Consider the following 13,542-nt stretch of genomic DNA (forward strand, 5'->3'; position numbering starts at 1 on the left):
CCAAACCCCAGCATCCACGGCCCCTACCCAGCCTGCCTGTTCTCTCATCCCTGGAGAGAGGGAAAAAACACAGGATTTCAAATCGGAAGGCCAGGATCCTATTCCACCTCTGCCAATTCAGAACCTGAGCAAGTTGTTCTGCTTGGCTGAGCCTTGGATCACACATCTGAGAAGCGGCATGAAGGCTCCTACTTCCTGGGGCAGCTAATGTCTGTCCACGGTGGCTACTGTCAGTACTGGTGCCTCCCCCTGGTGTCCCAAAGCAGAAGTCGAGAATCGGTGACAAAGGATGTTTATTCAGGCTTGATCCCTTGATACAGCCATACGTGTAAAAATATATACTTTAAAGTCAGGGAAATAAGGACCAGACCAGTGTGACCTCCCTTCCTCCCCTTTGGCACAGTCTTCCCAACTGGCCCCCTTCCCAGCTACTCCCTTCAAAATCCTGGAGTGTGGGGCACAAGGGTCACTTCTTGGCAGCTTCTGCCTGGGCTGCCAAATCTGCCTCTTTCTGAGCAGCCAGGAAGATGGCTCGCTCCTTCTGGAAAGCTGCCAGCTCTTCGGAACTGAGGCTGCAGGTGCAGAAAAACAGACAGAAAGTGAATGGCTGGCCTGTGGTAGGGAGCTCACAGTGCCCATGTCACTGTCTCAGACCCTTTCTCCCTTTCTGGACTTCCCAGCCTCCATTCCTTTGCTCATCTGCTTCCTCTGCCAGGAATGCCAGCCCACCACCCCACCTTTTAGTCCCTTCTTAAAGCTCTACTCGTCCTTTGAGGCCTCAGCTGTATTGGGATATAGATTAACAGCCCTTCCTCTGTATTCCAAAACATTTGTACAAGGAAGTCACCGGGCTGTGCATGTGTGTCTCCCTCAGAGCAGGGATCAGATTTACTCCCCTCTGTACCCTCAGTTCTTTACCTGAGAAAAGTAAAGTCCATCCCTGTTCCATGCTTAACCCCACCCCTCTTGGGAAACCACCAACCATCAGCCTTGGCATGAGGTGTGACACCAGCAGCAAGAGGCCAGTAAAGGGCTGAGTGCTGCCCCTGCTGGTGTCTGGGCCAGATGCTCTCCCACCCAACACCTCATTTCAAGGAAACTGAGGTCATCCAAAGCCCCATGAAGGGGCCCTTGTTGGTCTTGGGGTCAAGTCTGAACTTGAGACCCGACTGGTCCCTGTTTACCTTGCCTCCCTCACACTGTTTCCCACTCTGCCTCTAGTCCTGTACACCCAGATCACCTGAACTTCCTTCCCTCACTCTTTCGCCTCCCATCCTTCACAGGGACTTTTCCACTCTTAGAACGCTTGCCCCAAGTCCTTGACCTCCTTTTCCAGGTCTCTGTTTAGATATCACCTCCCCTACAAGCCTTACTGACACACTGGGCAAAACCAGGAGCCGTATTCTCTGTCCTCAAGACACCTGTGGTCCCTTTTACCAACAGTGACCAGCCGGCAGTCTAATGCTCCATTTATGGATCTCCCTCCATGTCTGGACTGTGAGCTCGTTAGGAGCAGGGCCAAGTACGGCTACCTCCTTCCTAGCTGCATCCAATGTCTAATACATAATGGGTGCTTAATGAATACATTCCAAATGAATGAATGAGGCTCCCCACCCCCAAGAATCTAAGGTCCTTAGACTCAGAAGCTGGCTTTCCCACCAGAATGGGCCCTCTAGGCTTTGTGCTAGAGTCAAGAACTTTCCAGGCCCTCCCCTTACACCATGTCTCCCCAGGACACTCACTCCTTCACCACACGAATGCCCATGGAACGCGCAGAGCCAAGGATGGAGCGGACAACAGAGGACAGGGGCACGTCCTGCAGGGCGAAGGCATCATCCTGAGCTTTGATGCGGGCGATCTCATATACATGTTTCAAGGTCACCAGGCCTGCCACCTCCTTCCCTAGGAGGAAGGCACAAGTAACCCTTCAGGTGTCACTGCTTCCTTCCAGAGCACCAGAATCCCAAGTGCTAACCCTGGCCCTTACCTGTCTGCCGGGCCCCCTTCTCAATCCCAGCAGCTGCCTTCAGGAAGTAGGAAACGGTAGGTTGTCCAATCTTGATTTCAAATGTCCTGTCAGGCTTAACGGAAAAAAGAAATATGAGACTATCTCTTCCTGCCTCCCCCAACCCCTGCTGCTCCAGCCCTGGGAACTAACTTCCTGACCCCTTTCTCTTGACTCACCTTCCGACAGTGTCCCTCTAACCGACCACAAAACCACCGGGAAAGTAAATCTGCAGCAAACATCCCTGTCACTTCTATTCCGGGCCCAACTCTGCTCTGGAAACCCCGGTGAGACGCAGAGGCAAAGGGAGGGACTGCACCATGGCAGGGCGGGCTCAGAAAAGACACGGGCTACTGTCCACCGTGTAAATGGGGAAACCGGGGCCCAGTAACAGGAAGAGACTTGTCCCAAGTTAGGAGCAGCGGAGCAGTCCCAGGTGACCAGCCCCAGGACCTACGGGAGAAGAGGGGGGATGAGAAGGAAACTGGGGATCAAAGTCGAGACTCCGCACCTTCACAAAAATCTTTGTAGGCAGAGGAATGCCTTCTTTGATGTCCTTTGTCTTCTCGTTGAACTCCTTGCAGAACTGGTTGATGGAAACGCCTCGCTGCGAGGGAGGCACGGGGGTTAGCGTGGCGAGGAAAGGATGGCTTCCTACCACCCGGGAGGCTCCGTCCGTTTTCTCCTCTGTCTTCACTTCTCTACGTTCCCACCCTCTTTCCTCTACCCAGATTCCACTCCCACTTTATGTGCCAGATGATGTGTATGCACCTCCCTCTTCATTCTCACAACAGCCCGGTGAGGAAGCTGAGGCTCGCAGAGGCTATGTAACTCACGCAACGACATAAAGCGCGTGAGCAGAGCTGAGCTTTGAACCGAGGCCTCCCTGGCTCCAGAGCCCGCGCCCACCACCCGCATACGAGCTCCCACCCTCCGATGCCTCCCAAGCCGAGTTCCAGCCGCGGCTGCACCTGACCCAGGATGGGGCCCAGTGGGGGCCCGGGCATGGCCTGGCCTGCCCGTACGATGGTCCGGATCACGCCGCCGGCCTCGGGCTTCCTGAGGGCCCGAGTGGCCCGGCTTAGCTTCGACATGATGCTGGCTTCCCGGCCTTAGTTCACCTCAGGGCAAAAGCAAACCGATAATACTGGACGCCGCCATCTTGGGTCAGAGGTCAAGGGTCCTCACGTTAGGTTAGGGTAGGTGAAGCCAGCAAACAGCGTTGTTTCAATCCTTCTGTCCTCCAACTAGTAAGACGAGGAGTGTGAGAAAAAGAAGAGAAAACTTTTAACTTGCCATCTGAAGATAGGGGAAGGATCCGAATGGCTCGACTCTGCATATTCCTCCTGGAGAGCACACAGGCAGTACCTCGAACAGCTAAACTGGAGGAGGGGGCGGTCCTTAAGGCCCGCATAGCATTGTGGGTATGGTAGTTTGACCGCTTACGGAAAAAAATCCCGCAAATCGTTATACGCTGGGGCGCCATCTGCTGGGCACAATGATAATCCTTCGGTTTGAAATGAACTCACAGCTTGTTCTTAGGCGTGGGAGTGTCTCCTCTGAGCCTCTTTCCTCCCCTGTTGTTGAAAGGCAGTATGGATAAAAGTACAGACCCTGGAAGCGTACTGCCCGGTTCCTCCACTTGCTGGCTGTGAGCTTGATCGAGTTAATTTGCGCTCAGTTTCCTCCGCGTACGATGGGGATTACGATATGCGGCACATACTCCTGGGGCTTGTTGTGAGGACTGAGTTAGCAAAATGCTTTAGAACCATGCCTGGCACCGGGGAAACATGTGTTAGTGACTGTACAACGAAGACAAAAGCCTCACAGAGTTGTTGTGAGGCTTAACAGGCCAGGAACATGTTTGACACATCATCTGCGTCCAATAAAATAAGTCAGCATCTTATTATATCATTTAACTTTTTTTTTTTTTTTTGAGCACTTGCTATATGCCAGGCACTCTGATAAGTGTTTCCAGGGCATTCTTAGCTTGCTTAGTCCTCAAAACGGCACGAGGTAAATTGTTTTGTTAAACCTCGCTGACAAATGAAAAATTCGAGACATAAATAGGGGACCTACTCTGTAAGTGACAGGGCTGGGAAGCAAATATCGAGATTATCTGATTCAAGACCTTGTGCTGTTTACCACGACTCTAGACCTCCTCATCTAGTGAAATGAGATAATCCATGTCAGACCACACTAAACCATGAGACACATACATTTTTTTGTTATGAATTGGTGTTGGACCCCCACTAATTAAACGCGATTGTTCCTGCCTCTGCAGTCCGTCAAGTTCTTTATAACATTCAGCCTCATTAGCCTTATCAAGGCTCTGGAACCAAGCTGACTCTTTGATTTACCAGCTGTAAAACCTTGGGCATGATAATTCACTTCCCTGTGCTTCGATTTCCTCACTAATAAAATAGGGCTAATAATGGTACCTACATCATAGGAAATTAGTTAATTCGGGTAAAGCACGTAGAAGCGGGTCTGGCCCAGAGCAAACCAAGCTGGATATGATTTATCTCGGGGTGCCCCACACCACCCAGACTTTATTTACAAATAATGAAATAAATCCTTCCTGAAGGAAGGAATCAGGAAGCAGATGGGCATGGCAGGTGCTCAGGGAGCCAAGAATGCAGCCTGGGACAAACTGGGCTCTATTGGGTGCAATCTCCACTTCCTAGCAAAGAAAGGACAGTTTTTATTAGTCTAGCTCTTACAGATTCTAAGGAAACAACTCCCTCATCTGCCTTTGGAAACGTATGAGGTGAGAATGTTCAGTGGCGAAGATGAGGCCGGACAGGTGAGTGGGAGCCGGGTTATGCAGGCCTTGCCAGCCCTGTGGGCTATGCAGTAGGAATCCCCTTGAAGAGCTAAGCATTTGCATCGTATTTTCACCTTGAAAAAGTCACCCTGGCTTGGGTATGTAGAGGGATTGGAGGAGGACAAGGATTGGATGCAGGGAGACCCATTAGGCCAGGGAAGGAAGATGGTGGAGAGATGATGGTGGCTTGGGGCCAATTCAAGAGATGCTTAGAATTTATCTTAGTCAACAGATGCTTGTGCAGTGTGAACTGTGTCCATCTTTAAGAGTACCTCATTACAACCCTATGAGGTATGGGTGCCATTATTATTCCCACTTTATAGATGAGGAAACTAAAGCACAGAGAGGTTAAATCACTTGTCCAAAGTTACACTGCTAGAAAGTGGGAGAGTCGGGATTTGAACCCAGACCATTTGGCTCTAGGATCCATGCACTTAACCAGTCCCTAGTCTGCCTTGCAAACTGGGCTCCTTTCAAACTTTGATTGCAGTCATGGGGAGTTAGGGACCTAGAACTACCCATATATAGGTCACCCCTCTCCCTCTGCCCCTACATTCAACCTTTCCCTAAGTCTTACCCACTTATGTCCCCACAGCTCCTGCCCATTCTGCCATCCCCTCTGTGACTGCCCAGAGAGCAGGGCTGACATCCAAGTTCTGGCTCTCCCAACACATACACACTTCTCCCTAGCTGAGTGACTTGGGGCAAGTCCCGTCACCTCTCTGGGCCTCAGTTTTCTCAACTGTGAAGTAAAAATAATAAAGATACCTACTACACAGGACTGTTGAGAGAATTCAAAGTGACTACCCAGGTAGGGTGCTTAGCTCAGGCTGGGCTCGTGGCATATGGCAGGCACTCTATAAAGGTTAACTATTACTATTGTCCATTCATACTTCATCTTTTCTTGGCTAAACGTGCAGGACAGCCCCCTTTGTGGCCCCTCTGCCTCCATTCTTGCCCCTCCAATCCATCCTCTCCAACTCGGCCAGAGTCAGGCCCCTGTCTAAAGCTTGTCAATGGCACCTACAGTTTCTCTTCCCAGCGTGTGGGTCTTGAGCCATTGGAGACACTTGTTAAAATGCAGGGATATCTGTACTTTTCAGGGTGCCCCAGGGGATCCTGCCAAGACCCATTGCTCTACAAGCTAAAGTCTACACTTGCTGGTCTGGGATTCAAAGCCCTGGATCTAGTCCTGCTAACCCCTCCAATCTGCTACTCCCTACCTCACACCGTACCCTCCAGCCACACCAGAGCACTACACGTCCCTGCCACCCTGCGCTCTCCTGTCTGTGCATGTGCACACCTGGACACTCTTTCCCCCCCTTTTCTTCCCAGCTCCCTCTGCCTCCCTATCTCTCAGGAAAGTGCCTGTTATGGGCTGAATTATCTCCCCTCAAGGAGTAATATCTTGAAACCCTAACCCCCAGTACCTCTGAGTGTGACTGTATTTGGAGATAGGGCCTTTAAAGCGGTGATTAAGTTAAAATGAGGCTGTTAGGTTGGGCCCTAATCCAATCTGACTGACACTCAATCTTCTTTATAAGAAGAGGAAATTTGGACATGCAGAGAGACAGCAGGGGTTTGAGTGCCCAGAGGAAAGACCACGTGAGGACACAGCGAGAAGGTGGCGCCTGGAGAAGGAGAGGCCTCAGGAGAAACCAGACATGCCGACACCCTGATTTTAGACATGGCTTTTTTCAAACTAGAGTTGTAACCTGTCAGTGGATTGTGAAATTGATTTTGTGAGTTTAACCAGCATTTTTAATGAAAATAGAACGGAATAAAATAGAAGATAGCAGAATACATTACATGGGGTAAAGATATGTATTGTCTTATGAAACTCGTGCTTCCATTGTGTGCGTGTTGTGGGCCACAGTGAATGTGTTTCTTACTAATGCTCATAGCCAAAAACAATAGAAAGGCATGGCAGTGGCCCGTGTGACCCTAAGAAATGATGTCACACCTCTGTCATTTCTGCATGTTCAGTGCCTGACCTAGGACCTGGCGTGCAGTGGGTCTTTGTAAATATCTGATCCTTGCATATATTATCTCCTCGACTTCCACTTCTGTGAGCCTAGTCTCAGAACCAAAATCTTTCACCTGGATGACAACAGCTTCCTAATGATGCGAGCTTGGGGAGCCGAGGAGTCGAAAGAAAGATTTCTTGGACTCCCAAGGTAGTAGTGCTCCTTTATTCAGAGAATAGCATGAGGACAGGACCCATGGGCGGTGAAGAGCTGCAAACGTGGGTTGAGTGTAGGGCTAAATTTATAAGGCATAGGTATGTGAGTTATCTCTTTACAAGGCAAAGGAAAGATGACGTAAAAAAGTCATTAAAATGGTATCAGTGTAGGTGGGGTCTGGTTATTGGGTGGTCCTATAACTTTAGATAAGAATCAGATTGGATCGGGTCAGGACGTCTTATGCTTCCCGGAGAATGACGTAGATCCATATGTAGGGCAGGACGCCTTGGGCTTTTTCTCCCTGGGGCAGCCTTGACTTCATCACTAACAGAGGTTTGCTTCCACATTGGCTCCTCTACAGACCCTTCTCCAGCAGCCAAGAGGGATCTTTCTAAAGCATAAGTCAGAATTTGTCACTCACCTGCTCCAATGACTTCCCACTGGAACCCAAGTAAACTCATAATTGCTTATCCTGCCTGACAAGGCCTGATATGATCTGGCCCCCTCCCCATCCTCCTCTGCCCACCACTCCTTCTCCTCCCTCCCTCATTCCACTCCAGCCACAATGACCTCCTTAGTTGGTGTGGTATTGTGATTTATAATAAGAAGTATATATTTGGTCTTTGTCCTGGTTCCTGGCACAGAGCTCCTAAAACCCTTGGAATTTCCTAAATGATAAGAGCCATAAAGCTGAAAGGGGAGTCTCTTGTTATTCACAGCAAGCTCTTTTTGATCACATTTGAGTTTATGTGAATATGGTGGTTTTTGGAAAGCCTCTAGATAACCAAAGGATGGGACTGGTTGCCACGGGAACCAACTATGTGAACAGAGGGTTGGAACCTTTAGTCCCCACTCCCTGACCTCCAGGGAATGGAGAGGGAGCTGAAGATTGAATTAATCACCAGTGACCAATAATTTAATCAATCATGCCTCCTTAATGAATCTTTTTCTTTTGAGGAAGATTAGCCCTGAGATAACTGCTGCCAATCCTCCTCTTTTTGCTGAGGAAGACTGGCCCTGAGCTAACATCCGTGCCCATCTTCCTCTACTTTATATGTGGGACGCCTACCACAGCATGGCGTGCCAAGTGGTGCAGTGTCCGCTCCCGGGATCCGAACTGGCGAACCCTGGGCCACCAAAGTGGAATGTGCGAACTTAACCACTGCACCACCGGGCCAGCCCCTGAATCCTTCTTAGAAACCCAAAAGGGCAAGGTTCTGAGAGCTTCCTGGTTGGTGAACATGTGGAAGTGCTGGGAGGGTGATACTCCCAAAGTGGGCTTGGAAACTCCATGCCCCTTCCCCATACCTTCCTCTCTGCATCTCTTCCATCTGGCTGTTCATTTGTACTCTTTGAAACATTATTTTTGCGTGTGTGTGTGTGTGAGGAAGACTGGCCCTGAGCTAACATCAGTTACCAATCTTCCTCTTTTTGTTTGGGGAAGATTGTTGCTGAGCTAACATCAGTGCCAATCTTCCTCTATTTTGTATGTGGGATGCTGCCACAGCATGGCTTGATGAGAGTTGCATAGGTTTGTGCCCAGGATCCAGACCCATGAACTCTGGGCCACTGAAGCGAAGTATGCGAACTTAACCACTATGCCACCGGGTGGCTCCTGAAATATTCTTTGTAATAAATCAGCATTAGTGAGTAAACTGTTTTCCTGAGTTCTATGAGCCTTTCCAGCAAATCATGGAACCTGAGGAGGAAGTCATGGGAACCTCTGATTTACAGCCAATTGCTCAGAAGCACAGGTGACAACCTGGACTTGCAATTGGCATCTGAAGTGGGAGCAGTCTTGTGGGATTGGGTCCTTAATCTGTGGAGTCTGCACTATCTTCAGGTACAAATCTCCAATGTCAGAATTGAGTTAATTTGTGGGGCACCAACCTGGTGTCTGCCAGAGTTAGAAAATGGATTGAGTGTCAGTAGAGAAGAAAAACGAGAGGAGTTTTTCTTTACATTCATCCTCAAACCCATCAAGCTATTACTTCTGCTTGGAAGACTGGTTCCTTATCTTTCTGATCTCAAGTCTAATGCCTCCTCTTCAAAGAGGCCATCTGTAGCCATCCTAGCCGTATGTAGGAGGAATACTTAATAACGTGGAAATATGCTTATGATATAATTTTAGATGCTCAAAGAAGAATTGTGTATACAGAGTATGATTACAGTTGTGTGTGTGTGTGTGTGTGTGTACACACTTAGAAAAAAAACTGGACGGAAAATATACCCAAATGGTAATAGTGGTTGTGAGTAGTAAAATTGAGAATGACTTTTTCCTCTTTCTATTTTTCTGTACATTAAAAGTTTCCTACCTCGAATATCTAAAACTTCAATCAGCAGAAGCTTCTGAGTAGATCCACGTCATCCAGGAGGTAAAATCCTAACTTCTCAGCTTGCCTCTCAAGGGTCGCTGGACTTTACGTTGAACTCATCTTCCAGCCTCATACCCTCCTGGGCCCTCTTCACCTCACTACACTTAACTGCTTTTTGTAATGGACACCATTGAGACCAACCCATGACCTGGAGCTTCCCCATTCTCTGAAACTGCACCCTCAATCCACGGGGTTGTACCCCAACAACCACTTTTGTATGCCATGACCCTGCCTGTCTGTAGTTGACTGGCCAGGAGCAAGCATCTCACCCAAGCTGGATCAGGGTTCCTCCCTTTGTAACTTTTAATTAAATGTTAGCAATTCTATTCTCAGTCTGCACTGGCTTCTTGAAAGGAGGAGGTATCAAAATTTGGGCGAGGCAGCCTTTTCCTACCTCAGGCCAAGTATGTTGGTCTGCAGAGAGGGAAGAACGATGCCAACATACAGAGAGATAAAAAGACAAGAAAGGAGGAGAGGTGATGCCTTAAGCTTCCCACCGTCTATCACCACTCCTCAGGAAGGACTGTGTTCAGGTTTGCAGGGGTGTCAGTCAGGGTTCTTAATTTCAAGCACAGAAGCCAATTCTGGACAACCTAAGCAGAAAAAAAAATCATGAAAAGATATTGAGTAAATCACAGAATCTCCAGGCTGCCTAGGGAAGTAGGCTCAGTAGCTAGGCAAGTAGGAACACCACCAAAATTGATGCTACAGAACTGGTCCTACGAACAAACCACAGCCCCCACTGGACACAGACCCAGCACTGACACCTCTGGCACCATGGACAGAGGGCTGAAGACTGCAGTTGGAACCACTTTTGCTGCTACTTCTGAAATTGGATGTAGCCACTGCTACCTCTATCACCCCTGTTCCTTTGGAACTAGCCTCTAATAATTCAGTCTGAAGCAGACTGAATGGACCCAATGCCTCCGATTGGAAGAATCTAACACATGTGCCTGTACCCTAGATGCAAGGGATGCTGGGAAAGGGAGTATCTGGTATTTTCAAGCTTTATGGCTTTCTCATCAAGTTGGGATTACACATACACACACACCCACACAGAGGAAAAATTTTCAGATTATAGACAGTCAAAAGGTATATCAAATATCTATTACAGTAGGATTTTACAATACCATCTTGTGTCTAATTTTAGTCTCTCTCTTTTTTCCCTCCTTATGTAACCCATAAATAATGCAGAAATTGGTGCCGGGAGTGGGATTTGAAAGTAACAGACATAAAAACTATGGAGCTGTCCAAATAGAAGCCAAGTGGTAGGTATGGATGAGTCTCATGTCATAGGAAGGAAGTGGCAGTTCTTGTATCAAGTGGGAAAGCAGTTAATTCACTTATCCCCCATTGTGTTTTGAGACTTGGGTCAAGTGCCCACCAAGGGTGAAGCTTTGGCATAGCAAAATCAGGTTTCCATGATTCTTCAACTCTATGGTAGAAAATGACTATCTGAATTTCCATTCCAAATTCCCAGCAGACGGAATGTGATTGGCCCATCCTGGGTCAAGATGGCAGCCCTCTCCGTTTGGCTGTTGCCAGGGGCTGATGTCACAGAAATAAACATGATTGCTGGGGATGCATCATTCGGGATTAGGGAGAAGCAAGTTCACCGGGATGCCACAAAGTAGATTTTTAATAACATTGTTGATGAATGGGTAAATAAATGAACAAACCAGAAGACTATCAGGATTTGACACTCTAGGGACCCTTCCTAGCCCCTCCCATGGTTCTCACTTCTTTCTTTGTACCTGCCCTGCCATCCTATGTGCTCTCACTGACTGCCTCGGCTCCCTCAAGTTCTGCCCTCTTCATTCACTCTGGTCATGGCTGTCACAGCCTCACCAGTTTCCTCTACCTCCTAACCTGGAAAGAGTCTCTACTCATTCAAACTGCAGACCGTGAGGGTTTGATTGAACGAGCTTATCTTATTTTTAACATTTTTATTAAAAATATATCATAAACAAACAAAAGCTCATACAACATAAATGTACAACTTAACAAACTATTATAAAACAAGAACCCAGGTAAGGACCACTCAGGCAAGAAATTGAGCAGCACCCTGGACAGCACCCCGATGTTCCCTGTGTGCTCCTTCCCAATTATAACCACCGTCCTGATTTTTATGCTATGCTATGCTTCCTTGCCTTTATTTTTACCACTTAAGTGTGCATCCTGAACTGACATAGCTTAGTTTGGGCTATTTTTGAGCTTTATATCAATAGAATCATAGAGAATGAATACTATTTGGCTTCTTTTGCACAACATTTTCTGGGTTTTTTTTTCTTGTAAGTGCTATACAGAGATATAATTCACATATTATACAATTCACTCATTTAAAATGTAAAGTTTAGTGGGTTTTACCATATTCACAGATATATGTAACCATCACCACAGTCGATTTTGGAGCATTTTCACCTCCTCAAACAGAAACTCGTACCCTTTAGCTATCACCACTCATTCCACCATCATTCTCTGCCCTAAGCAACTGCTAATCCACTTCCTATCTCTATAGATTTTCCTATTTTTACATGTCCTATAAACGGAATCATATAATATGTGGCTTTTTGTGACTGGTTTCTTTCACTTAGCACGTTTTCAAGGTCCATCCATAATGTTTTCAAAGTTGTAGCACATAGCAGTACTTTGTTCCTTTTTATGGCTGAATAATATTCCATTGTATAGGTATACTACATTTTGTTTATCCATTCAACAATTGATGAACACTTGGATTGTTTCCACCTTTTGGCTATTATGAATAATGCTGTCACAAACATTTGCACACAACTTTTTGTCCATACACGTCTTCCTTTCTCTTGGTATACACCTAGGAGGGGAATTGCTGGGTCAAATGGTAACTCTATGTTTAACTGTTTCAGGAACTGCTGGGCTGTTTTCCTAAGTGGCTGCACCATTTTACAATCCCACCAGCAGTGTGTGAGGGTGCCAATTTCCCCATATCCTCACAACAACTGCCTACTTTTTCCCCAGTCTATGGCTTATCCTTTTCTGTTTCTTTGCATGACATAATTTTTTTGTTGGAAATATAAGATTTTAAATAATATATTGTAGCAAATTAGTACTGGTACACCTCCTCCAGGGCCTGTTATTGTTACCCGCTTGTTTAGTCATTGGCTGGATTATTTCAGTAAAGTCCATCTCCCCCTTCACGCAGCTTGAGTATAAAGCCTCTGCTGTGGGTCTGCAGCGGGTGCCGCCTTGAGTATGCCCACAGTCACCCCAGGATAACAGCAGTTTGGGGAGGGTTTTCCTTGACTGACTCTTTCCCTGGCCACACGCAGATGTTAAGCTCCATTCACGGACAGCTGAGTTCTCTATTGTCTTCAAGAATGTCTTGGGACGTAAATTGCTCCGCAAATTGATCCCATCAAATTCGGACTCTTTGAAGGAATAGTTGCCAAGACTAGTGTTTCAGATTTGTTCTGACTCTGGTATGGGGCAGCGGGGGGTGGAGGGGCGGTGTCTTCCTCCTACTGGTTTCTTTCCCCATTTCTCTCCAGCAAATTAGCAACCTACAGTTTACCTTATATTTCCAGAGTCTATCTATCTCTCCCCAACTGGTTATCACTGCAACTGCCATTGTTTTTGAGAGTGCCTTTAGGCTTGAACTTGAAATTTCTCCGCGCCCTGTTGCAAATGAAGTCAGTTCCTTTGGGGAGGGATTTGGAGCTCTCACTTTTGCTACCTGCTTCCGCCCCTTGGCTCTGGTACTGGCATGTCCAAGGTTGAGCTTCCACCCCACGAGAGGGGGCTGAGTGGAAAAAAGAAGCTCCACCTTGCCGCCACACTCACTCAGAAGTTAGCTTCAACCAAAGGTAGCTGGGTCAGTGACATCCTGCTGCTCCTGGGAAGATAGCCCTCCAACTGGGACCTGAGGGGGCAGGGAGCCCTGTGTTCTTGGCTTCTCCAGTGTGGAGTGGAGTTTTGGTCTTACTGAAGTGGGAGCAGTAGGGAGGGAGCAGGCCTTGGTTTAAATACCACAGACTCTTCTTTTCCTACTGAGTTTTAGTAGATTTTCTTTTTAAAAATTTTTAAAATTTCAGCTTTATTGAGGTATAATTGAAAATATAGTAGATTTTCTTGAGTAAATGTTTCTTCATTTGCTTTATGCTCTTAAGACCATTTCCA

General features: G+C 47.3%; 1 protein-coding gene across 1 annotated transcript; it reads right to left on the bottom strand.

The window, feature by feature from the left end:
* Positions 1–276: 276 nt before the first annotated feature.
* On the bottom strand, positions 277–3,415 carry MRPL11 (mitochondrial ribosomal protein L11). Its single transcript, XM_001496069.6, has 6 exons — positions 3,374–3,415; positions 2,977–3,252; positions 2,517–2,612; positions 1,988–2,081; positions 1,743–1,902; positions 277–572 (listed from the first exon to the last, which is right to left on the bottom strand). Exons 2-6 carry the CDS (start codon positions 3,097–3,099, stop codon positions 467–469), a joined length of 579 nt encoding a protein of 192 aa, XP_001496119.1. The 5' UTR covers positions 3,100–3,252; positions 3,374–3,415; the 3' UTR covers positions 277–466.
* Between the last annotated feature and the right edge of the window lie 10,127 nt (positions 3,416–13,542).

Source organism: Equus caballus, chromosome 12 (assembly GCF_041296265.1).
Source record: "Equus caballus isolate H_3958 breed thoroughbred chromosome 12, TB-T2T, whole genome shotgun sequence".
Classification (NCBI taxonomy): domain Eukaryota; kingdom Metazoa; phylum Chordata; class Mammalia; order Perissodactyla; family Equidae; genus Equus; species Equus caballus.

Excerpts from the sequence above, each read along its gene's own strand:
- MRPL11 (XM_001496069.6), bottom strand. The coding sequence starts at position 3,099 with ATGTCGAAGCTAAGCCGGGCCACTCGGGCCCTCAGGAAGCCCGAGGCC. Across the intron at positions 2,613-2,976 it reads TGGGCCCCATCCTGGGTCAG|CGAGGCGTTTCCATCAACCA; the intron begins GTGCAGCCGCGG and ends CCTCCCTCGCAG. Across the intron at positions 2,082-2,516 it reads CTACAAAGATTTTTGTGAAG|CCTGACAGGACATTTGAAAT; the intron begins GTGCGGAGTCTC and ends TTTTCCGTTAAG.